This window comes from Scyliorhinus torazame, chromosome 9 (assembly GCF_047496885.1).
Source record: "Scyliorhinus torazame isolate Kashiwa2021f chromosome 9, sScyTor2.1, whole genome shotgun sequence".
Taxonomy (NCBI): Eukaryota; Metazoa; Chordata; class Chondrichthyes; order Carcharhiniformes; family Scyliorhinidae; genus Scyliorhinus; species Scyliorhinus torazame.
The window spans coordinates 70,284,113-70,301,134 of NC_092715.1; the positions used below are offsets into that span (position 1 = coordinate 70,284,113).

Consider the following 17,022-nt stretch of genomic DNA (forward strand, 5'->3'; position numbering starts at 1 on the left):
GCACCTCCCTACACCTCCTTCACTGGGAATTCATTTCATATGACCAACAGGATAGCTAAACAGGCAGACAAGACAGGGAACTAAGGGATTGGAGAGGGGGATTCTTGGCAGCAATTAGCCGTGAACTATGTCTTCATTATATCACCCATCATTCCCAGGATAGGAGCTGTGAAGGGAAAGGAGGATGCCCAGGACTCCAACAATTTTATAAAAAGCTTTAAGACATGAGAATTTTATAGATTTCCAATGTGTATGTCTGAAAATATTGAGCTGAGGAGTAGACCATATTAAAGCTCTCTAGATCTACAGATGAACGAGCTGTCAAATCCTCAATGTTTTCATAGATTCATAGAATTTACAGTGCAGAAGGAGGCCACTTGGCCCATCAAGTCTGCACCAGCCCTTTGGAAAGAGCACCCTACCCAAGCCATAGCACCATACCTTCATCCTATATACACACCTCCGCCCTATCCCCGTAACCCCATCCACCCTTTTTTATGGACACTAAGGGCAATTATGCAAAACCAATCCACCTAGCCTGCACATCTTTGGACTGTGAGAGGAAACACGGAGCACCCTTAGGAAACCCATGCAGACATGGAGAGAATGTGCATACTCTACACAGACAGTTACCCAAGCTAGGAATCGAACGTGGGTCCCTGGAGCTGTGAAGCAACTGTGTTAACCACTGTGCTACCGTGCTGCCTGCAAATTTTGATTAACTGTGGTTGATTTTGACTTCAGACAAAACAAAAATGAAAATTGAGAGGTGTTTAATGGATAACTAAGCCAATATTGTGTGCTTTATACTATCGCCAGATTCAAAATTGCCCCTAAAATAAAAGCAAAATACTGTGGATGCTGGAAATCTAAAACAAAAGACAGAAAGTACTGGATAAACTCAACAGGTCTGGCAGCATCTGTGGAGCAAGAGAGAGAGAGTGAGAGAGAGTTAACATTTCAAATAAAATATGACTCTTTTTCTGAAGTGCCCATGTGTCAAAAATATTTATCACCATGCATGTTTCCCACCTCCAGATTTAACAAGATAATTTTTAAAGCACTTTATGTTCAATGAAGTGTAATTTTTAGGACATCTTTGAATCGATTGCTGCTTTACCTTTCAATCGTCCAGTGGCTGTTTTCCAATACATAGAACCCTCATGCTGCAACTCTCTCCCTCTGTTAATCAGGTCCTGCTTCCGGAAGGTGCGGCCATTCTTCAACTTGGCGTATGTTTTGTTTTCAAACTTATTGAAGATGTCCAGTAGTTTTTGCTCTTTCTCATATTTATTGACCTTTGTATCTACTGCTACTATTATATCCTTTATCAAACTAAGCGATTTAGTTACATCCTCATTTTCTTCTGTTTCTTCTGTGAATAATAAAACAACATTTCAGTGCATTATTATTCAGTTAGGCACCTTTAGCTAAAATCTGTTTGAAGCAAACAAGAAGTTGAACCGGATGCTTGTCTCAGCTCCGCATTACATTTGAGGTATGCTGGTGGCTACCACTCACCTTCTAGGAGCCCCCCCACACACCCCACTCCACTCTCACAACTTTCTTTCTAAACTCTTGAAACTTGCCTGAGCTGGCAGCCGACATGCCAGGGCCATGGGTACCAGCCATGATCACAAAGACAGTAATAAACAAATTAGGCTGGTGGCCAATTTTGCACAGTCTTGCCACTTGACTCATTAGGCATGTGGCAGAATGTGTTTTCCTGGGATCATGGCCTGATCCAGGATTTTTAAAAACTCTTTCATGCAGTGTGAGCATTGCTGGCTAGCCAAACATTCTCTGCTCATCCCTAATTGCCCTTGCTTACAGCATCTGCAGCTTCTAAATCAGAAGAGTTTGTGTGATGAGGAGAAAGGGGATTTGAGGAGGAGGGTGTGGTGTTCTTTGTGATTCTGTTATCAGGATGGATGTTGTAGTGTTCACAAAGACCACGGAAGCTAAGTTCATTAACAAAGCTAACTTTTATTTATACTACTTATTAAAGCTCGACCACTTACTCCTATAGTAAACAATAATCTGAAAATCTGCCCAAAAGACCAAAGCGATCACAGTTATCTGCTCCCACTGCCTTTGCAGTATCTATGTGGTGCTCCTCGCGGTCCTGTGAGAATAGAGGGTCTTTCTCTCCCTCTTTAGCTCTTGTACCAAAGCCACAGGTGCTGCAACAAGGAACCTTGGAGCATGTTCTCTGCCCTGTTAAGTCATTGTGTTTTTCTGCTTGGCCACTTCCAGCACCTGTGCAACCAGAATAAACCTCCTCTTTAGGCTAGCTTTAAGTGCTGCTAGCCTCGCACAAGCATGGTCCCGCACTGAGGCTCAACAAGTATCTTTAGCACTGAGCTGTACACGACTCTCATTTAAATTAGCAGACAAAGTTTGCCTCAAGTCCTGCATCAGAATGAATGCCTGCAGGTTAATCATGCCTTGCATTCGTTGTGCCCATGTTTGGGCCTTAGCCAGTTATTCCCCTTAGACTTGTGGCCATCATGGCATATTTGCAGTTAAATAGGTTAATTTACTTTAAGTTTAGAAAAAATAGCCTGAGTGAAGAAATGTTCTGCATGTTTTCCCAATCAGCTCACCAATTTAAGAATTTTAGAGAGGATATCTTTTGCATTTTCTGCAATGATAGAAAATTGTTCCTGCAGACGATATAAAATCAGCATTATAAAATTTTGCTACAGGTCCAAAAATGAATCAGCAGTCAGCTGTCGAGCTACACTCATATATTCTGTTTACATTGTACAGAATCCCTTAAATTAAAAGCAGTTCTATTCATTCTGGCTACTGGCACTGAACAATGATGTATTACCAATTTAAGTCTCATTGCAGATTTCAGAGCCTTAAGGGTGACACCCACCAAGTGTGCAACTGTTTAATAGGCCCAATCGTAATTTTCATTTTCTGGCCATGCGCCTTCAACACCAGCTGGGAAAGTTTCAATTAGGCCAACAATCCACATTATTGATGTATATGGGTGGTCAATTGATGAGTCTGAACATGTAAGGAAAAGCATGCAACAGTGAACCATCAGTGACAACTGGCACCAGCAACACTGTACCTCCAAAGGGGCTGCACGGTGACTCAGTGGTTAGCACTGCTGCCTCCCGGCACCGAGGTCCCTGTTTGGATCCCGACCCCGGGTCACTGTCCGTGTGGAGTTTGCACATTCTCCCAGTGTCCACGTGGGTTTCCCCCAAAACCCAAATATGTGCAGGGTATGTGGATTTGGCCATGTTAAATTGCCCCTCAATTGGAAAAAAATAATTGGATACTCTAAATTTATTTTTTTAAATGCTGTACCTCCAAAGGTTTAGAGAGAAAAATAACCAGCAGGTGGTTGCTCAACGTGTTACCCTCACTTCCTTACACAATAGAAAGTCAATGGAAAAATACAATTGGGAGAGATTCAAAATGGGTTGCCAATTTGCTATCGCTCATTTTACTACTTTGCTAATGTCATAATCTTTCTTTTATGCATTTTTGGGTTGTGGGCATAGCTGGCTACCCCATTAACCTGGCGAGGGTGGCGATGAGCTGCCTTCTTCAACTTTTGCAGTCCATCCGTGTGTAGATACACCCACAGCGTTGGTAGGAAAAGAGGTGCTGGATTTTCTGAAGGAACGGTAACTGAAGGATAGGCAAGGGAATCTATGTGTGGAGCCAGAGGAAATGGGCGAGGTACTAAATGAATACTTTGCATCAGTATTCACCAAAGAGAAGAAATTGGTAGATGTTGAGTCTGGAGAAGGGTGTGTAGATAGCCTGGGTCACATTGAAATCCAAAAGGACGAGGTGTTGGGTGTCTTAAAAAATATTACGGTAGATAAGTCCCCAGGGCCTGATGGGATCTACCCCAGAATACTGAAGGAGGCTGGAGAGGAAATTGCTGAGGCCTTGACAGAGATCTTTGGATCCTCACTGTCTTCAGGTGATGTCCCGGAGGACTGGAGAATAGCCAATGTTGTTCCTCTGTTTAAGAAGGGTAGCAAGGATAATCCGGGGAACTACAGGCCGGTGAGCCTTACTTCAGTGGTAGGGAAATTACTGGAGAGAATTCTTCGAGACAGGATCTACTCCCATTTGGAAGCAAATGGACGTATTAGTGAGAGGCAGCATGGTTTTGTGAAGGGGAGGTCGTGTCTCACTAACTTGATAGAGTTTTTCGAGGAGGTCACAAAGATGATTGATGCAGGTAGGGCAGTGGATGTTGTCTATATGGACTTCAGTAAGGCTTTTGACAAGGTCCCTCATGGTAGACTAGCACAAAAGGTGAAGTCACACAGGATCAGGATTGAGCTGGGAAGGTGGATACAGAACTGGCTAGGTCATAGAAGGCAGAGAGTAGCAATGGAAGGATGCTTTTCTAATTGGAGGGCTGTGACCAGTGGTATTCCACAGGGATCAGTGCTGGGACCTTTGCTGTTTGTAATATATATAAATGATTTGGAGGAAAATGTAACTGGTCTGATTATTAAGTTTGCAGACGACACAAAGGTTGGTGGAATTGCGGATAGCGATGAGGACTGTCAAAGGATACAGCAGGAATTAGATTGTTTGGAGACTTGGGCGGAGAGATGGCAGATGGAGTTTAATCCGGACAAATGTGAGGTAATACATTTTGGAAGGTCTAATGCAGGTAGGAAATATATAGTGAATGGTAGAACCCTCAAGAGTATTGAAAGTCAAAGAGATCTAGGAGTACAGGTCCACAGGTCACTGAAAGGGGCAACACAGGTGGAGAAGGTAGTCAAGAATGCATACGGCATGCTTGCCTTCATTGGCCGGGACATTGAGTATAAGAATTGGCAAGTCATGTTGCAGCTGTATAGAACCTTAGTTAGGCCACACTTGGAGTATAGTGTTCAATTCTGGTTGCCACACTACCAGAAGGATGTGGAGGCTTTAGAGAGGGTGCAAAAGAGATTTACCAGAATGTTGCCTGGTATGGAGGGCATTAGCTATGAGGAGCGGTTGAATAAACTCGGTTTGTTCTCACTGGAACGAAGGAGGTTGAGGGGCGACCTGATACAGGTCTACAAAATTATGAGGGGCATAGACAGAGTGGATAGTCAGAGGCTTTTCCCCGGGGTAGAGGGTTCAATTACTAGGGGGCATAGGTTTAAGGTGAGAGGGGCAAGGTTTAGAGTAGATGTACGAGGCAAGTTTTTTACGCAGAGGGTAGTGGGTGCCTGGAACTCGCTACCGGAGGAGGTGGTGGAAGCAGGGACGATAGTGACATTTAAGGGGCATCTTGACAAATACATGAATAGGATGGGAATAGAGGGATACGGACCCAGGAAGTGTAGAAGATTGTAGTTTATTCGGGCAGCATGGTCGGCACGGGCTTGGAGGGCCGAAGGGCCTGTTCCTGTGCTGTACATTTCTTTTGTTCTTTATATTTTAGTCAGGATGGTGTGCAGCTTGGAGGAAACCTGCAAGTGTTAATGTCCCAATACATCCACTGCCCTTGTCCTCCCCTAGGTGGTAGAGGTCGCAGGTTTGGAAGGTGCTGTTAATTTCATCCAGGAAGCCAAATTATAGCTTCTTTATATCTTTTTTAACTTTTCACAGTCTCAGATGAATTGTCACAGAAGGTTATCCAAGTGTAAAACACTGACAGGAATTTGTAATTTGGTGTTCTCCAACAATGTGGGCAGCATCTTCTTATATTAATTAATAGCTAATAAATCAATATCTTCTACTCCAGAAGTACCTCTCATCTTTAAGATATGTTCGGAAAACAAAGGTAGTTTTAAGGGATTTATATTTATATTGGTAAAAGTTAGAAATAAGGTATGGTTTTAGGTGGGTTTGATTTAATGTTTCTATTGTGCTCAGAGAGGGTTACAATGTGAAGAATAAATAAAAGCTAGCAGAAGCATGTGGTTGTTCCTTAGCAACTGGCGGCCCTTTTATGGTAGGAAGGCTTTTGAGTTTAGTTTTTAACTAGATATATTGCAGTTGGAAATAGTGAGAGAGAAGGAAGCTAGAAATAGCTGGCTTAGCAGGTTAGAGTGGGAACATCTCTAAAATGTACAATATCTCACCACATCTCAGTTTTGCTAGAAGAAAACCATACCATGGAGTAATGGTTAAGAAAACAAATGCACAGAGCTAAAGTTCAGTTAGATAAGGAACCGAAAGATCTAAAGAGAAGATTCTAAGAATCCTGAGGTTAAGGGTACCAGAGCAGAGGACTGTTCAGTAAGGACAGGTAGAACCGAGAAGAAGGCTGAGTGAAAGAGATAGCTGCAGTAACCAGATTAAAGTGGGAAAGCAAACTTCAGAGGTAAATCTAAAGATAGATCTTATATTAATACAGTCTGGGAATCGATAGTTAAAGCAACCATGAAGGCAAAGAAATCCTGAAGGGGGATGGGAAAAAATTGTAAGCGAATCCTTGATGGACAAACCACTGGGAGAAAGCACTGTTTGAAAGAAGATTTGAATATGTGGGCGGGATTCTCCGGCCACACCTGCCCAATGACTGGATATTCCCGCCCGAGATCAATGGACCTTTACATGGTCTGTGCCCTGCCCGTGGTGATGATGTAGCGGGTGGGGCAGAAGAATCTGGCCTTGTATCTTTTTGAAAGCGGCATTTAAAATCACTCGTGTGGAAGCAGAAGTTCAATGAGGCAAGGTGGCTCACAGTATAAAGTTAATCCAAGGGGGATTCGTAGGAGAAATCCACAGACACTCACCTGGGTTCAGAGTGCAGCACGTGTTTTTCCACAGCCAGCTTGTGTTTAAAGAAACTTTGTGTTACTGAGACCACTGTAGCTTAAGCTATATGTGATAATCCGTGTTAACCTTAAAATCTGTATATATTCGTGAAGCTAAGTTGGGAGCAAAAGGGTATTGTATAATGATCCAACTTTTCATATTTAATGAGTGTTTTTTTTCTTGTTGTTAAAATTAATTAGTTAATCTGTCCCTCCATGTTTTCTAAAAGAATAAAAGTAACAGGCTTTTGAGCACGGGTTGAATCCTGGTATCTTCCTGTCCAGTTACAATGCCAACTGGATCGTAACACATAAGATAAATAAGACCTGTATTTGTATTGCGCCTTTCACTACCTCAAGACATCTCAGAACACTTTACTGCCAGTTGTGTACTTTTGACATGTAGTCACAATTGTAATGTAAGAAACTATAATTTTACACAACAAGGTGAGTTGACCAGCCCTGAGACTGACCTTTAGTATATTGCAGTATTCGCTCAAGCAGGACTGGGTACTTGGTGATACGCTGGGTAACCAGTAGTATACACTCTGGGACACCAAGGCGTCGGACCAGCAGATTATTGCTCTGTTGCTATAAAGGATAAACAAATATAAGCTTATCGTTGTTGCTTGCACATTTATTTGGTTTTGAAGAGAAAAGTGATTAATGAGATCTTACCCTGATAAAGTTTTGGAATTTCTTATTTTGCTGTTGCAGTTCTTTAAAGAAACTGACTGCCTCTTTGTGATGGCTACAGAAATCACCATAGGTTTGCTTCAACTTATTGCCATTTTCATCTGTAAACTAAGAACAAAGGATTTTCATTTTCAACTGAAGGGGCAATCACCTAGGATTTTAAATACGAATACATTTCCAAACAAAAACCCTGGGTCGAAGTTCCTTGCTTGGCCATTTAATCAAGCTAGTCAAAGAGGGAGTAAAGGAAGTGAAATTAAATGGTAATTAAATTGTCATTTTTTATGACAGAACTTGAGTATTGCTGAAAAAAGAGATAGGTCAAAGATTTTTGTCTTGCACTCACCTAGCAGAAATACCAGTATATGGGGAAAACAACAATTTATACTGTAAGAAAGAAAGTTCTGATTGGTTGGCAAGCAGACTCTGATTGGTAGAGCTATTTCCATGGAGAATGCACCAGTTATCTGTCAATTTGTTTGAAATTTAAACCAGACTGTTTGACACTGATTAGAGCATAGAACATACAGTGCGGAAGGAGGCCATTCAGCCCATCGAGTCTGCACCGACCCACTTAAGCCCTCACGTCCACCCTATCCCCGTAACCCAATAACCCCTCCTAACCTTTTTGGTCATTAAGGGCAATTTATCATGGCCAATCCACCTAACTTGCACGTCTTTGGACTGTGGGAGGAAACCGGAGCACCCGGAGGAAACCCACGCAGACACGGGGAGAATGTGCAGACTCCACACAGACAGTGACCCAGCAGGGAATCGAACCTGGGACCCTGGCGCTGTGAAGCCACAGTGCTATCCACTTGTGCTACCGTGCTGCCCAGTACGGTAGCACAAGTAGATTAGTTAAGGCATTGCCATGAGGAGTGAGCCAGCGAATGACTGTCATTTTGGTTAGCTGAAACAGGTGCAATGTGTGTACATGTTCTTTCTGTCTGCAAAGAACAGGGCCCAATGTATTAATATATGTAGCTTCCAGTACACACAAATACAGCGAGCTTGACAATCCTAAATTGGTTGTCAGCGTAATTCTTAGCACACTGACTATTATTTAGCACGTGTTGTCCAACCATGTAATCTCATCTAATGTTGGATACTGTGTTTTGAGTTTTGCAAGCGCAGGCTGACACTCATTTACACTGAAATTCATACACCACATTAATCATCTATGTGATGGGCAGAATGTATTTTGTGCTTGATGGTAACAGCCTGTTAGTGGTGAATACAACTTGTGTTGCTACTGCATAGTAGCAGCATGAAACTGTTAGGTCCACCTTTTGCTCAATTTATTTTTAAATATTTTGGTCTTCTAGTGTAATCAGATGTAGATTAGGCACTTTTCAGAGTCCATTCATAAGTTTCTGGAATATACAATGCAAAATATGCTGATCAGGGTATCCATTATCCCACGGGATATCATTGTTGCTACCAATTTCAGCATCATGTTTGCAAATGGCTCTGGCCCGATTTCAAGGCTTGCTGATAAGGCCGATCTTATAGCATAAGAATCCCAATATGTATATTTCCCAAGGTCAGCTTGCGGTAGACTGTGAGAGTAAACCACCTGACAGATTTCTTAACTAGTATCTCAAGGAAAGGGAGTTTATTTGACTATTCCATTTCTAAGGTGAATTTGAGCACCCGTCTACAATCCCAACATCTGCCCCAGAACAAATTAGCACTGGCAGTGGAGTTAATTATTTCAAGACAAGACTTCCCCTTAAGAAGTCCCAACTTAAGAGTGTTGCCGGGAGCGGTGGCCACGACTGGGATTACAGGCAGCCCCACTATGTTAAGGGTCCCAAGTAATTCTGAGCTCTCGTGGGGGAGCACGAGAGACTGTGGATTGGATTTAAGAGGCATGGGGAGAGGATAAAAGTGTGTGGGGGGGGGGGGGGATGCCTCCGATGGCTCTGGGCAGGCCCATCGCAAGTGGGCCACCTCCCTGTCCCTTGTGTGACAAATGTGTGCTATTTTCATATTTTAAAGTTTGTATTTGATATTTTCGCTGTGAAATATTGCTAATAAGTTTAATTCTGTGTTTATATTAAAGTTTTCTTTCCGAGAAAAGCTGTCTGGTAGTTGGTGTTATCACTCCAGTGGTGCAGTAACATTTCCTCACAATTTTCCAAAGTAAAAAGTTGGATTTTCGTCTGGAATTCCATAACAAATAGGGATTCTCGTACTTCGACCACAATGAATTATGGGTTCTAGTCCGGTATCTTAAAATATGAATTGGGGTTCTGGTCTGGATCCATAGCACTTGTAAAATTTCAAATAGTTCTGGGATGTGCGGGTACACGGCAGGCAGGCCACGTGCTGGATTTTACGTGCTCACCCACCTTCAAACTGGCATAAATGTTCGATCATGGGCGAAATTCTCCCGAAACTGCGCTATGTCCGCCGACTGGCGCCCAAAACGGCGCCAATCAGACGGGCATCGCGCCGTCCCAAAGGTCCGGAATGCTCCGCATCTTTGGGGGCCGAGCCTCAACATTGAGGGGCTAGGCCGACGGCGGAGGAATTTCCGCCCCGCCAGCTGGCGGAAACAGCCTTTGTTGCCCCGCCAGCTGGCGCGGAAATGACATCCCCGGGCGGCGCATTCGCGGGAGCGTCAGCGGCCGCTGACAGTTTCCCACGCATGCACAGTGGAGGGAGTCTCTTCCGCCTCTGCCATGGTGGAGACCGTGGTGGAGGCGGAAGGGAAAGAGTGCCCCCCGGCACAGGCCCGCCCGCGGATCGGTGGGCCCCGATCGCGGGCCAGGCCACCGTGGGGGCACCCCCCCGGGGCCAGATCGCCCCGCGCGCCCCCCAGGGCCCCGGAGCCCGCCCACGCCGCCTTGTCCCGACGTTCAAAAGGTGGTTTAATCCAATCCGGTGGGACAGGCAATTTATCGGCGGGACTTCGGCCCATCCGGGCCGGAGAATCCAGCGGGGGGGCCCGCCAACCGGCGCAGCCCGATTCCCGCCCCCACCGAATATCCGGTACCGGAGACTTTGGCAACCGGCGGGGGCGGGATTCACGGCAGCCCCCGGCAATTCTCCAACCCGGCGGGGGGGGTCGGAGAATGACGCCCCAGATCTCTCAGAAACACCCCAAAGTGCTTGACACACAATTCATTACTTTGCGCTTTGTTGCTGTTATTCAGGATAAAATGAAATTTTTTAAATGTCAAGGTTTTGGAGGGGAGGAACTGTTGTTGAGCTTCATGCCTCTAAGGCCAGAGTCCTATTTTGGCAGTGTACGTGGCCATTTGGCTCATCGAGACCATGCTGGCTCTATACAGCAATCCCGACAGTCACATTCTCCCATTCTATCCTGTAACCCAGCAAGTTTATTTCCATTGGGCACTTGCGATGCTGCATATCCCAGACAGTATCCTATTCTGTACAACTTAAACATACAGCTTATTATTCCTATTTGTTTCAGTAGCAATGATTAAAGTTAAGTTCTCATTCTGCTCTGTTTAAAGCCTCACAGTCCATTGGGCAATCAAATCCTCTGTATGGCGGCACAGGAAATGCGCCGTCTTTCAAGTTGTTTAGCCTGAAGTAAAATAAGTGGTTTTGGTTCTGGGCCAGTTTTGGATGGGAGGGTATGAGGAAATGGACCATGTTAAATAGGAAGCTGTTGTCTTTGGGTATGTACCTTTGCCACCTGCTCAGTAAATCTGTCAACTGCCGGCTGTTCTAGAGTGGGTAAGTAACCCGAGCCCGTTGAATTACCCATTCTGCCTGGTTTGCGCTGGGCAGACAGAGTTAAATTGCACCAACAGTTCCATTTCACAACAGAAATCAGAATTACAAACTCTGATATGACAGCAGATCCAGGAGACTCTGGGACACTCTTGGAAGACCTCAGGCCTTTCGACATTATGAACATTTCTTCAAATTTAACTGGCACATTTCCTGTACTGGAGCAACAGTTAACCAAATCATAGGCTCTTAATAATCCCCTTCTTGAGCACGCCCAGGATGATGTAGAAATACAATTTCATAAATAACTAAGAAGTTTAGGCCAATAATTAGCCTTGCATTGTTTGGGAATGTCTCTGCCCATTTAAGAGCAGTCATTCAGCAGGAACTGTAACATTTCTCAAGAACTATTTTAAGGGGATCTGAATACATCTGTTGAGGAGTTCTAGCTTTCCCGCAGGCACAAACAAAAAGATATGTGAAGCAAGGCTAATTACACTTATTTTCTCTCCCACTTGCACGGATTTGTGACGGAGAACAGCTTCTTAGGTATCAGGCATCCTGCAGGTGGCATTGCATTGTCCATACGTGAGTGAGAACAATGTGCTGGCAGAGTATTCAACCACAGAGGACACTACAGGCAAGCCTCAACCTGTCCTCAGCTGCTACCGACACATGCAGTGCTTTCCAACATGACTGACTGAATAATAACCGGAATGAGAACCCCTGCTGACTATTCTGTACCCCCTCCATCTCACCTCGCATTGATCAAAGCTGCTGAATCCAGCTGGAGCATCCCTTGCTGAGATTTTAGTCAGGGCTGGTATCCATTAACTCTGTACCATTTGGTGATCAGGCATTGGACCTTTTTAATCTGCATGGTTTAGTTCCCTACTGATTAAGAGCTCCATTTATAGTTCATTTACAGTTGTGATAATTTTGACTTTGCAAACACGTTGGCTCCACATATTCTTACTTTACCTGTTGTAAAAGGATATCACCAATCCTGTTGATAAAGAAATTTCTTTCACTGTCCTCCTGGAAGGACTCCCGCTGTCTCTCTTTCAAGCAGAAGAAAAAGTGCTTGTGAATTTCTAAAAGCTCATCTAAAGAGGGAAATATTTTGTCGATGGTGTTGTGATCTAACTGCAGCTCCTCCTTCATGCCCTTCCGAAAGATTTCCGACATTATCTCCAGGGTGCGAATGTGGTGCATCTCCGTCTGCATCAGCTCTGCAAGTGAAGGAGAAGCAAGTTAGGGAAATTAGTATCCGAGACTTGACATCCACTCTCTGGGTCTTTATACTGCGGGGGGTCAGTGACATAACAGTACATTGTTTTGGGTGGTGAGACCCATCGGTACTGCAGATTCCACAGCACAGCTCTTACTGTGTGGAATTGTACGTGGGTGCGGGGATGGGGGTGGAGGGGGAGGTTCTACGGATGCGACAGTGGTCTCAGCCACTGGCTTGAGTATTACTTGCCAATCAGGTAGTTATAGTTCACCAGCAAAGCTTCCACTGAATCAGAGCCCCAAAAGCAGCAGGTAGTATCTGCCAAGAGCTGACAGCCAAACAGAGGCCAGCACCTCCCTTGCCCAGCGGCACCACCGGTGAAGGGGATAGCTGCTGCTGGAACATCACCCACCAGCAACATCGGGTCATGGAGCAATCTGGGTGTGAAACTTGGAAACATTGATGTTCAGGAAGACTTGGGTGTGCTCATACAAGAAATTCAGAAAGTTAGCATGCAGGTATGACAAGCAAATAGGAGGGCAAATGGTATTGCGGTCATCATTGCAGGGGGATTGGAGCACAAGAATATGGAAGTCTTACTGCAGGTGTGTAGGCCATTGGTGAGACCACACCTGGAGTACGGTCCACAGTTTTGGCTTTCGTGTTAATCCATAAAACCCTACAGTGCAAGGAGGAGGACATACGGCCCATCGAGTCTGCACCGATCATCTGAAACAGCATCTTACCTAGGCGCACAACCCGCCCCCGCCCTATCCCCTGAACCCAGTGCATTGATCATGGCTTATCCACATAATCTGCACACCTTTGGACTTCAACAAAAGGTCACTAGATGAGGATTGCCTATGATGAGAGAGTGAATGAATTGGACCTTTACTTACTGGTGTTCAGATGAGTAAGAGATGATCTAACTGAAACTTAGGAGATTCTGAATGGACTTGACATTGCAGACACCAAGGTTAATTTCCCTGATTCAATGAACCAATGGATCTGCTAAGCGGGAGTAGAGTTGATGCAGAAGATCAGTTGTGGTGATTGTGAATGGCAGAGCAGGCTTCAGAGGGCCGTGAACTCCTGCTTCTATTTATAATCTTATTTTATGAAAGGTAGTTCTTTCCCTACCTGAAAGTTTTCATATCATTTGGCATAATTTCCTTTCAACAGCTTACATGTGACGTCAACCGCACTCAATTAATCATTTTGTCATCATTTGAAATCACTTGCAATCATCTGGCTATCATTCTACTTCATTTTCACTCAGAACCATATATGCAATGTCAAATCATAGAATTTACAATGCAGAAGGAGGCCTTTCGGCCCATCGAGTCTGTACTGGCCCTTTGACAGAGCACCCCACTCAGGTTCACACATCCACCCTATTCCCATAACACACCTAACCTTTGTGGACACTAAGGGCAATTTATCATGGCCAATACACCTAACCTGCACATCTTTGGACTGTGGGAGGAAACCGGAGCGCCCGGAGGAAACCCACGCAGACATGGGGAGGACGTGCAGACTCCGCACAAACAGTGACCAAGTCGGGAATCGAACCTGGTACCTTGGTGCTGTGAGACAACAGTGCTAAACCCTCTGCCACCGTGCTGCCCTTGATAATTTTCAACTGACATCATTGTCATCAATGTCATTCTTCAATGATCCTAATATAATGTAACTATATAGACAGCTAGGGGGCTGGATTCGCCGATTCTGGGGCTATGTCCCTACGCCGGCATGGGAACGGTGGAGTTTTATGCCAAAAAAACTGGCGCAAAACAGCCACCGATTCGCCGTTTTGCTGGGGGCTAGCAGGACGGCAGCATAGAGCACCCGACTCTAGCTGCCGAAACACACCGGAGAATTGCCGGGTTTGTGGCCACGCAGGTGCACAGCCTGCAGCGGTCGCGCCATGCAACATGGCAGCGGCCGCTCATGGACCCGGCCCACGAATTAGTCCTCCCCTTCGGCCGGCTCACATGCCCCGGACCATCCCCCCCACAGTGCCCCCAGCCCCGAATAATGTCCCCCCCCCCTGCCCGCGGATCAGCCCTCCCCGACTTTGGCGCCGCTGGACTGAGTCCGCAGCCGCCACGCCGAGTTTCCCAAAGTGTGAGACCATGAGATAACCGCGCTGTCGGGAGCTCGGCAGGTCAGGGCGAAGCATCGGGTACGGACCTCAGGCAATATCCTGAGAGTTTGGGAGGCCCGGAGCGAGAGTTTGGGAGGCCCGAAGTGAGAGTTTGGGAGACCCGGAGCGAGAGTTCGGGAGGCCCGGAGCGAATGTTCAGGAGGCCCGGGGCGAGTGTTCGGGAGGCCTGGAGCGAGAGTTCTGGAGGCCCGGAGTCTATCGAAAACTTAGGTTTTGAATAATCTACCTGGCATATTTGTATGGGCAAAGTGTCATGGATGCTATGGTGGAAAAAGTAGAACAATGGGCGGCACGGTGGCTAGCCAGCGACACTGGTTCGGTTCTGACCTTGTGTCACTGTCTGTGTGGGGTTTGCACTTTCTCCCCGTGTCTCCTCGGTTTCATCTGAGTGCTTCGGTTAGGTGGATTGGCAATGATCAATGCGCGTGGTTATGGGGATAGAGCGGGGGGATGGGCCTAGGTGGGGTGCTCTTTCGGAGGGTTGGTGCAGACATGGTGGGCCGAATGGACTCATTTTGCGCTGTAGGGATTCTATGGAATGATCAATTTCAATGGGTCAAATGGTCTTTTCCTAACATTTCTTAGGTCCTAATGTGCAAGAAATGTAATTTCAGAATGAACAATGCAGGGAAATAAAATCTCTTGGACAATTGGACTTCAGTAAGGTAAGGTTTCCCATGGCAGGTTGATGGAAAAAGTGAAGTAGTATGGGGTTCAGGGTGTACTAGCTAGATGGATAAAGAACTGGTTGGGCAACAGGAGACAGAGAGTAGTGGTGGAAGGGAGTGTCTCAAAATGGAGAAAGGTGACCAGTGGTGTTCCACAGGGATCCGTGCTCAGACCATTGTTGTTTGTGATATACATAAATGATCTGGACGAAGGTATAGGTGGTCTGATTAGCAAGTTTGCAGATGATACTAAGATTGGTGGAGTTGCAGATAGCGAGGAGGACTGTCAAGAGAATACAGCAAAATATAGATAGATTGGAGAGTTGGGCAGAGAAATGGCAGATGGAGTTCAATCCGGGCAAATGCAAGGTGATGCATTTTGGAAGATCTAATTCAAGAGCGGACTATACGGTCAATGGAAGAGTCCTGGGGAAAATTGATGTACAGAGAGATCTGGGAGTTCAGGTCCATTGTACCCTGAAGGTGGCAACGCAGGTCAATAGAGTGGTCAAGAAGGCATACAGCATGCTTGTCTTCATCGGACGGGGTATTGAGTACAAGAGTCGGCAGGTCATGTTACAGTTGTATAGGACTTTGGTTAGGCCACATTTGGAATACTGCATGCAGTTCTGCTCGCCACATTACCAGAAGGATGTGGATGCTTTAGAGAGGGTGCAGAGGAGGTTCACCAGGATGTTGCCTGGTATGGAGGGTGCTAGCTATGAAGAAAGGTTGAGTAGATTAGGATTGTTTTCGTTGGAAAGACGGAGGTTGAGGGGTTACCTGATTGAGGTCTACAAAATTATGAGAGGTATGGATAGGGTGGATAGCAACAAGCTTTTTCCAAGAGTGGGGGTGTCAATTACAAGGGGTCACCATTTCGAGGTGAGAGAGGGAAAGTTTAAGGGAGATGTGCGTGGAAAGTTTTTTTACGCAGAGGGTGGTGGGTGCCTGGAACGCTTTGCCAGCGGAGGTGGTAGAGGCGGGCACGATAGCATCATTTAAGATCCATCTAGACAGATATATGAACGGGCGGGGAACAGAGGGAAGTAGATCCTTGGAAAATAGAAGACAGGTTTAGATAAAGGATCTGGATCGGCGCAGGCTGGGAGGGCCGAAGGATCTGTTCCTGTACTGTAATTTTCTTTGTTCTTTGTTCTAATTCTTTTATATTTTCTAACAATCCAAAAGCACCAAACAACCTTTCCCGCTTCCTTAAATAAAAAAATTCCGACACAAAACTAAATACCTGGAATGTCAGCTGGTACAGAATCAACCAGTAATCCTCCATGATTAAAATAGTACACTCACCATAGATCACATCTTGTCTCTTTATCAGACCTTTCTGCTGTTTACTACTAAATGCATGATCAACGGCAAGGCTCCAGGATTCAGCTTTAAATTCCTGGGCATCAAATTCAATGTCTCCACGGATTGAAGGCACCACATTATCTGGGAAAATAGAGAGTTAAAGTCAGTGACTTCCAGGAAATGTTTCACTTGAAAACTGATTGAACACCAGTAAATTATCATAAAAGCTGTAATCTGAAAAAACAGAAAATACTGGACAATCTCAACAGGTCTGACAGCATCTGTGGAGAGAGAAGGGAGCTAACGTTAAGTCTGGATGACTCTTTGTCAAAGCTGGAGAGAACTGGAAATAGGGTCAGATTTATTCTGTTGTGGTTGGGGTGGCGGGGGGGGGGGGTGGTGAGCGGAGTCTGGATGGAGGACCAATCATAGGTGGAGATTGACAAAGATGTCATGGGCAGAAAGACAAAGGTAATGTAAATA

At 45.3% G+C, this 17,022-nt stretch overlaps 1 protein-coding gene across 6 annotated transcripts in view; it reads right to left on the bottom strand.

Moving 5' to 3' along the window:
* Positions 1-17,022, bottom strand: part of arhgef28a (Rho guanine nucleotide exchange factor (GEF) 28a) — a 680,059-nt gene that overhangs the window by 219,600 nt on the left and 443,437 nt on the right. For all 6 annotated transcript variants that reach the window (XM_072516088.1, XM_072516093.1, XM_072516090.1 and 3 more), the window contains 5 exons: positions 16,540-16,680; positions 12,141-12,391; positions 7,431-7,556; positions 7,226-7,343; positions 1,121-1,375 (listed from right to left, as the gene is read on the bottom strand). In XM_072516088.1, the coding sequence (XP_072372189.1) occupies positions 1,121-1,375; positions 7,226-7,343; positions 7,431-7,556; positions 12,141-12,391; positions 16,540-16,680 (891 nt within the window). The remainder of the gene's footprint in view (positions 1-1,120; positions 1,376-7,225; positions 7,344-7,430; positions 7,557-12,140; positions 12,392-16,539; positions 16,681-17,022) is intronic.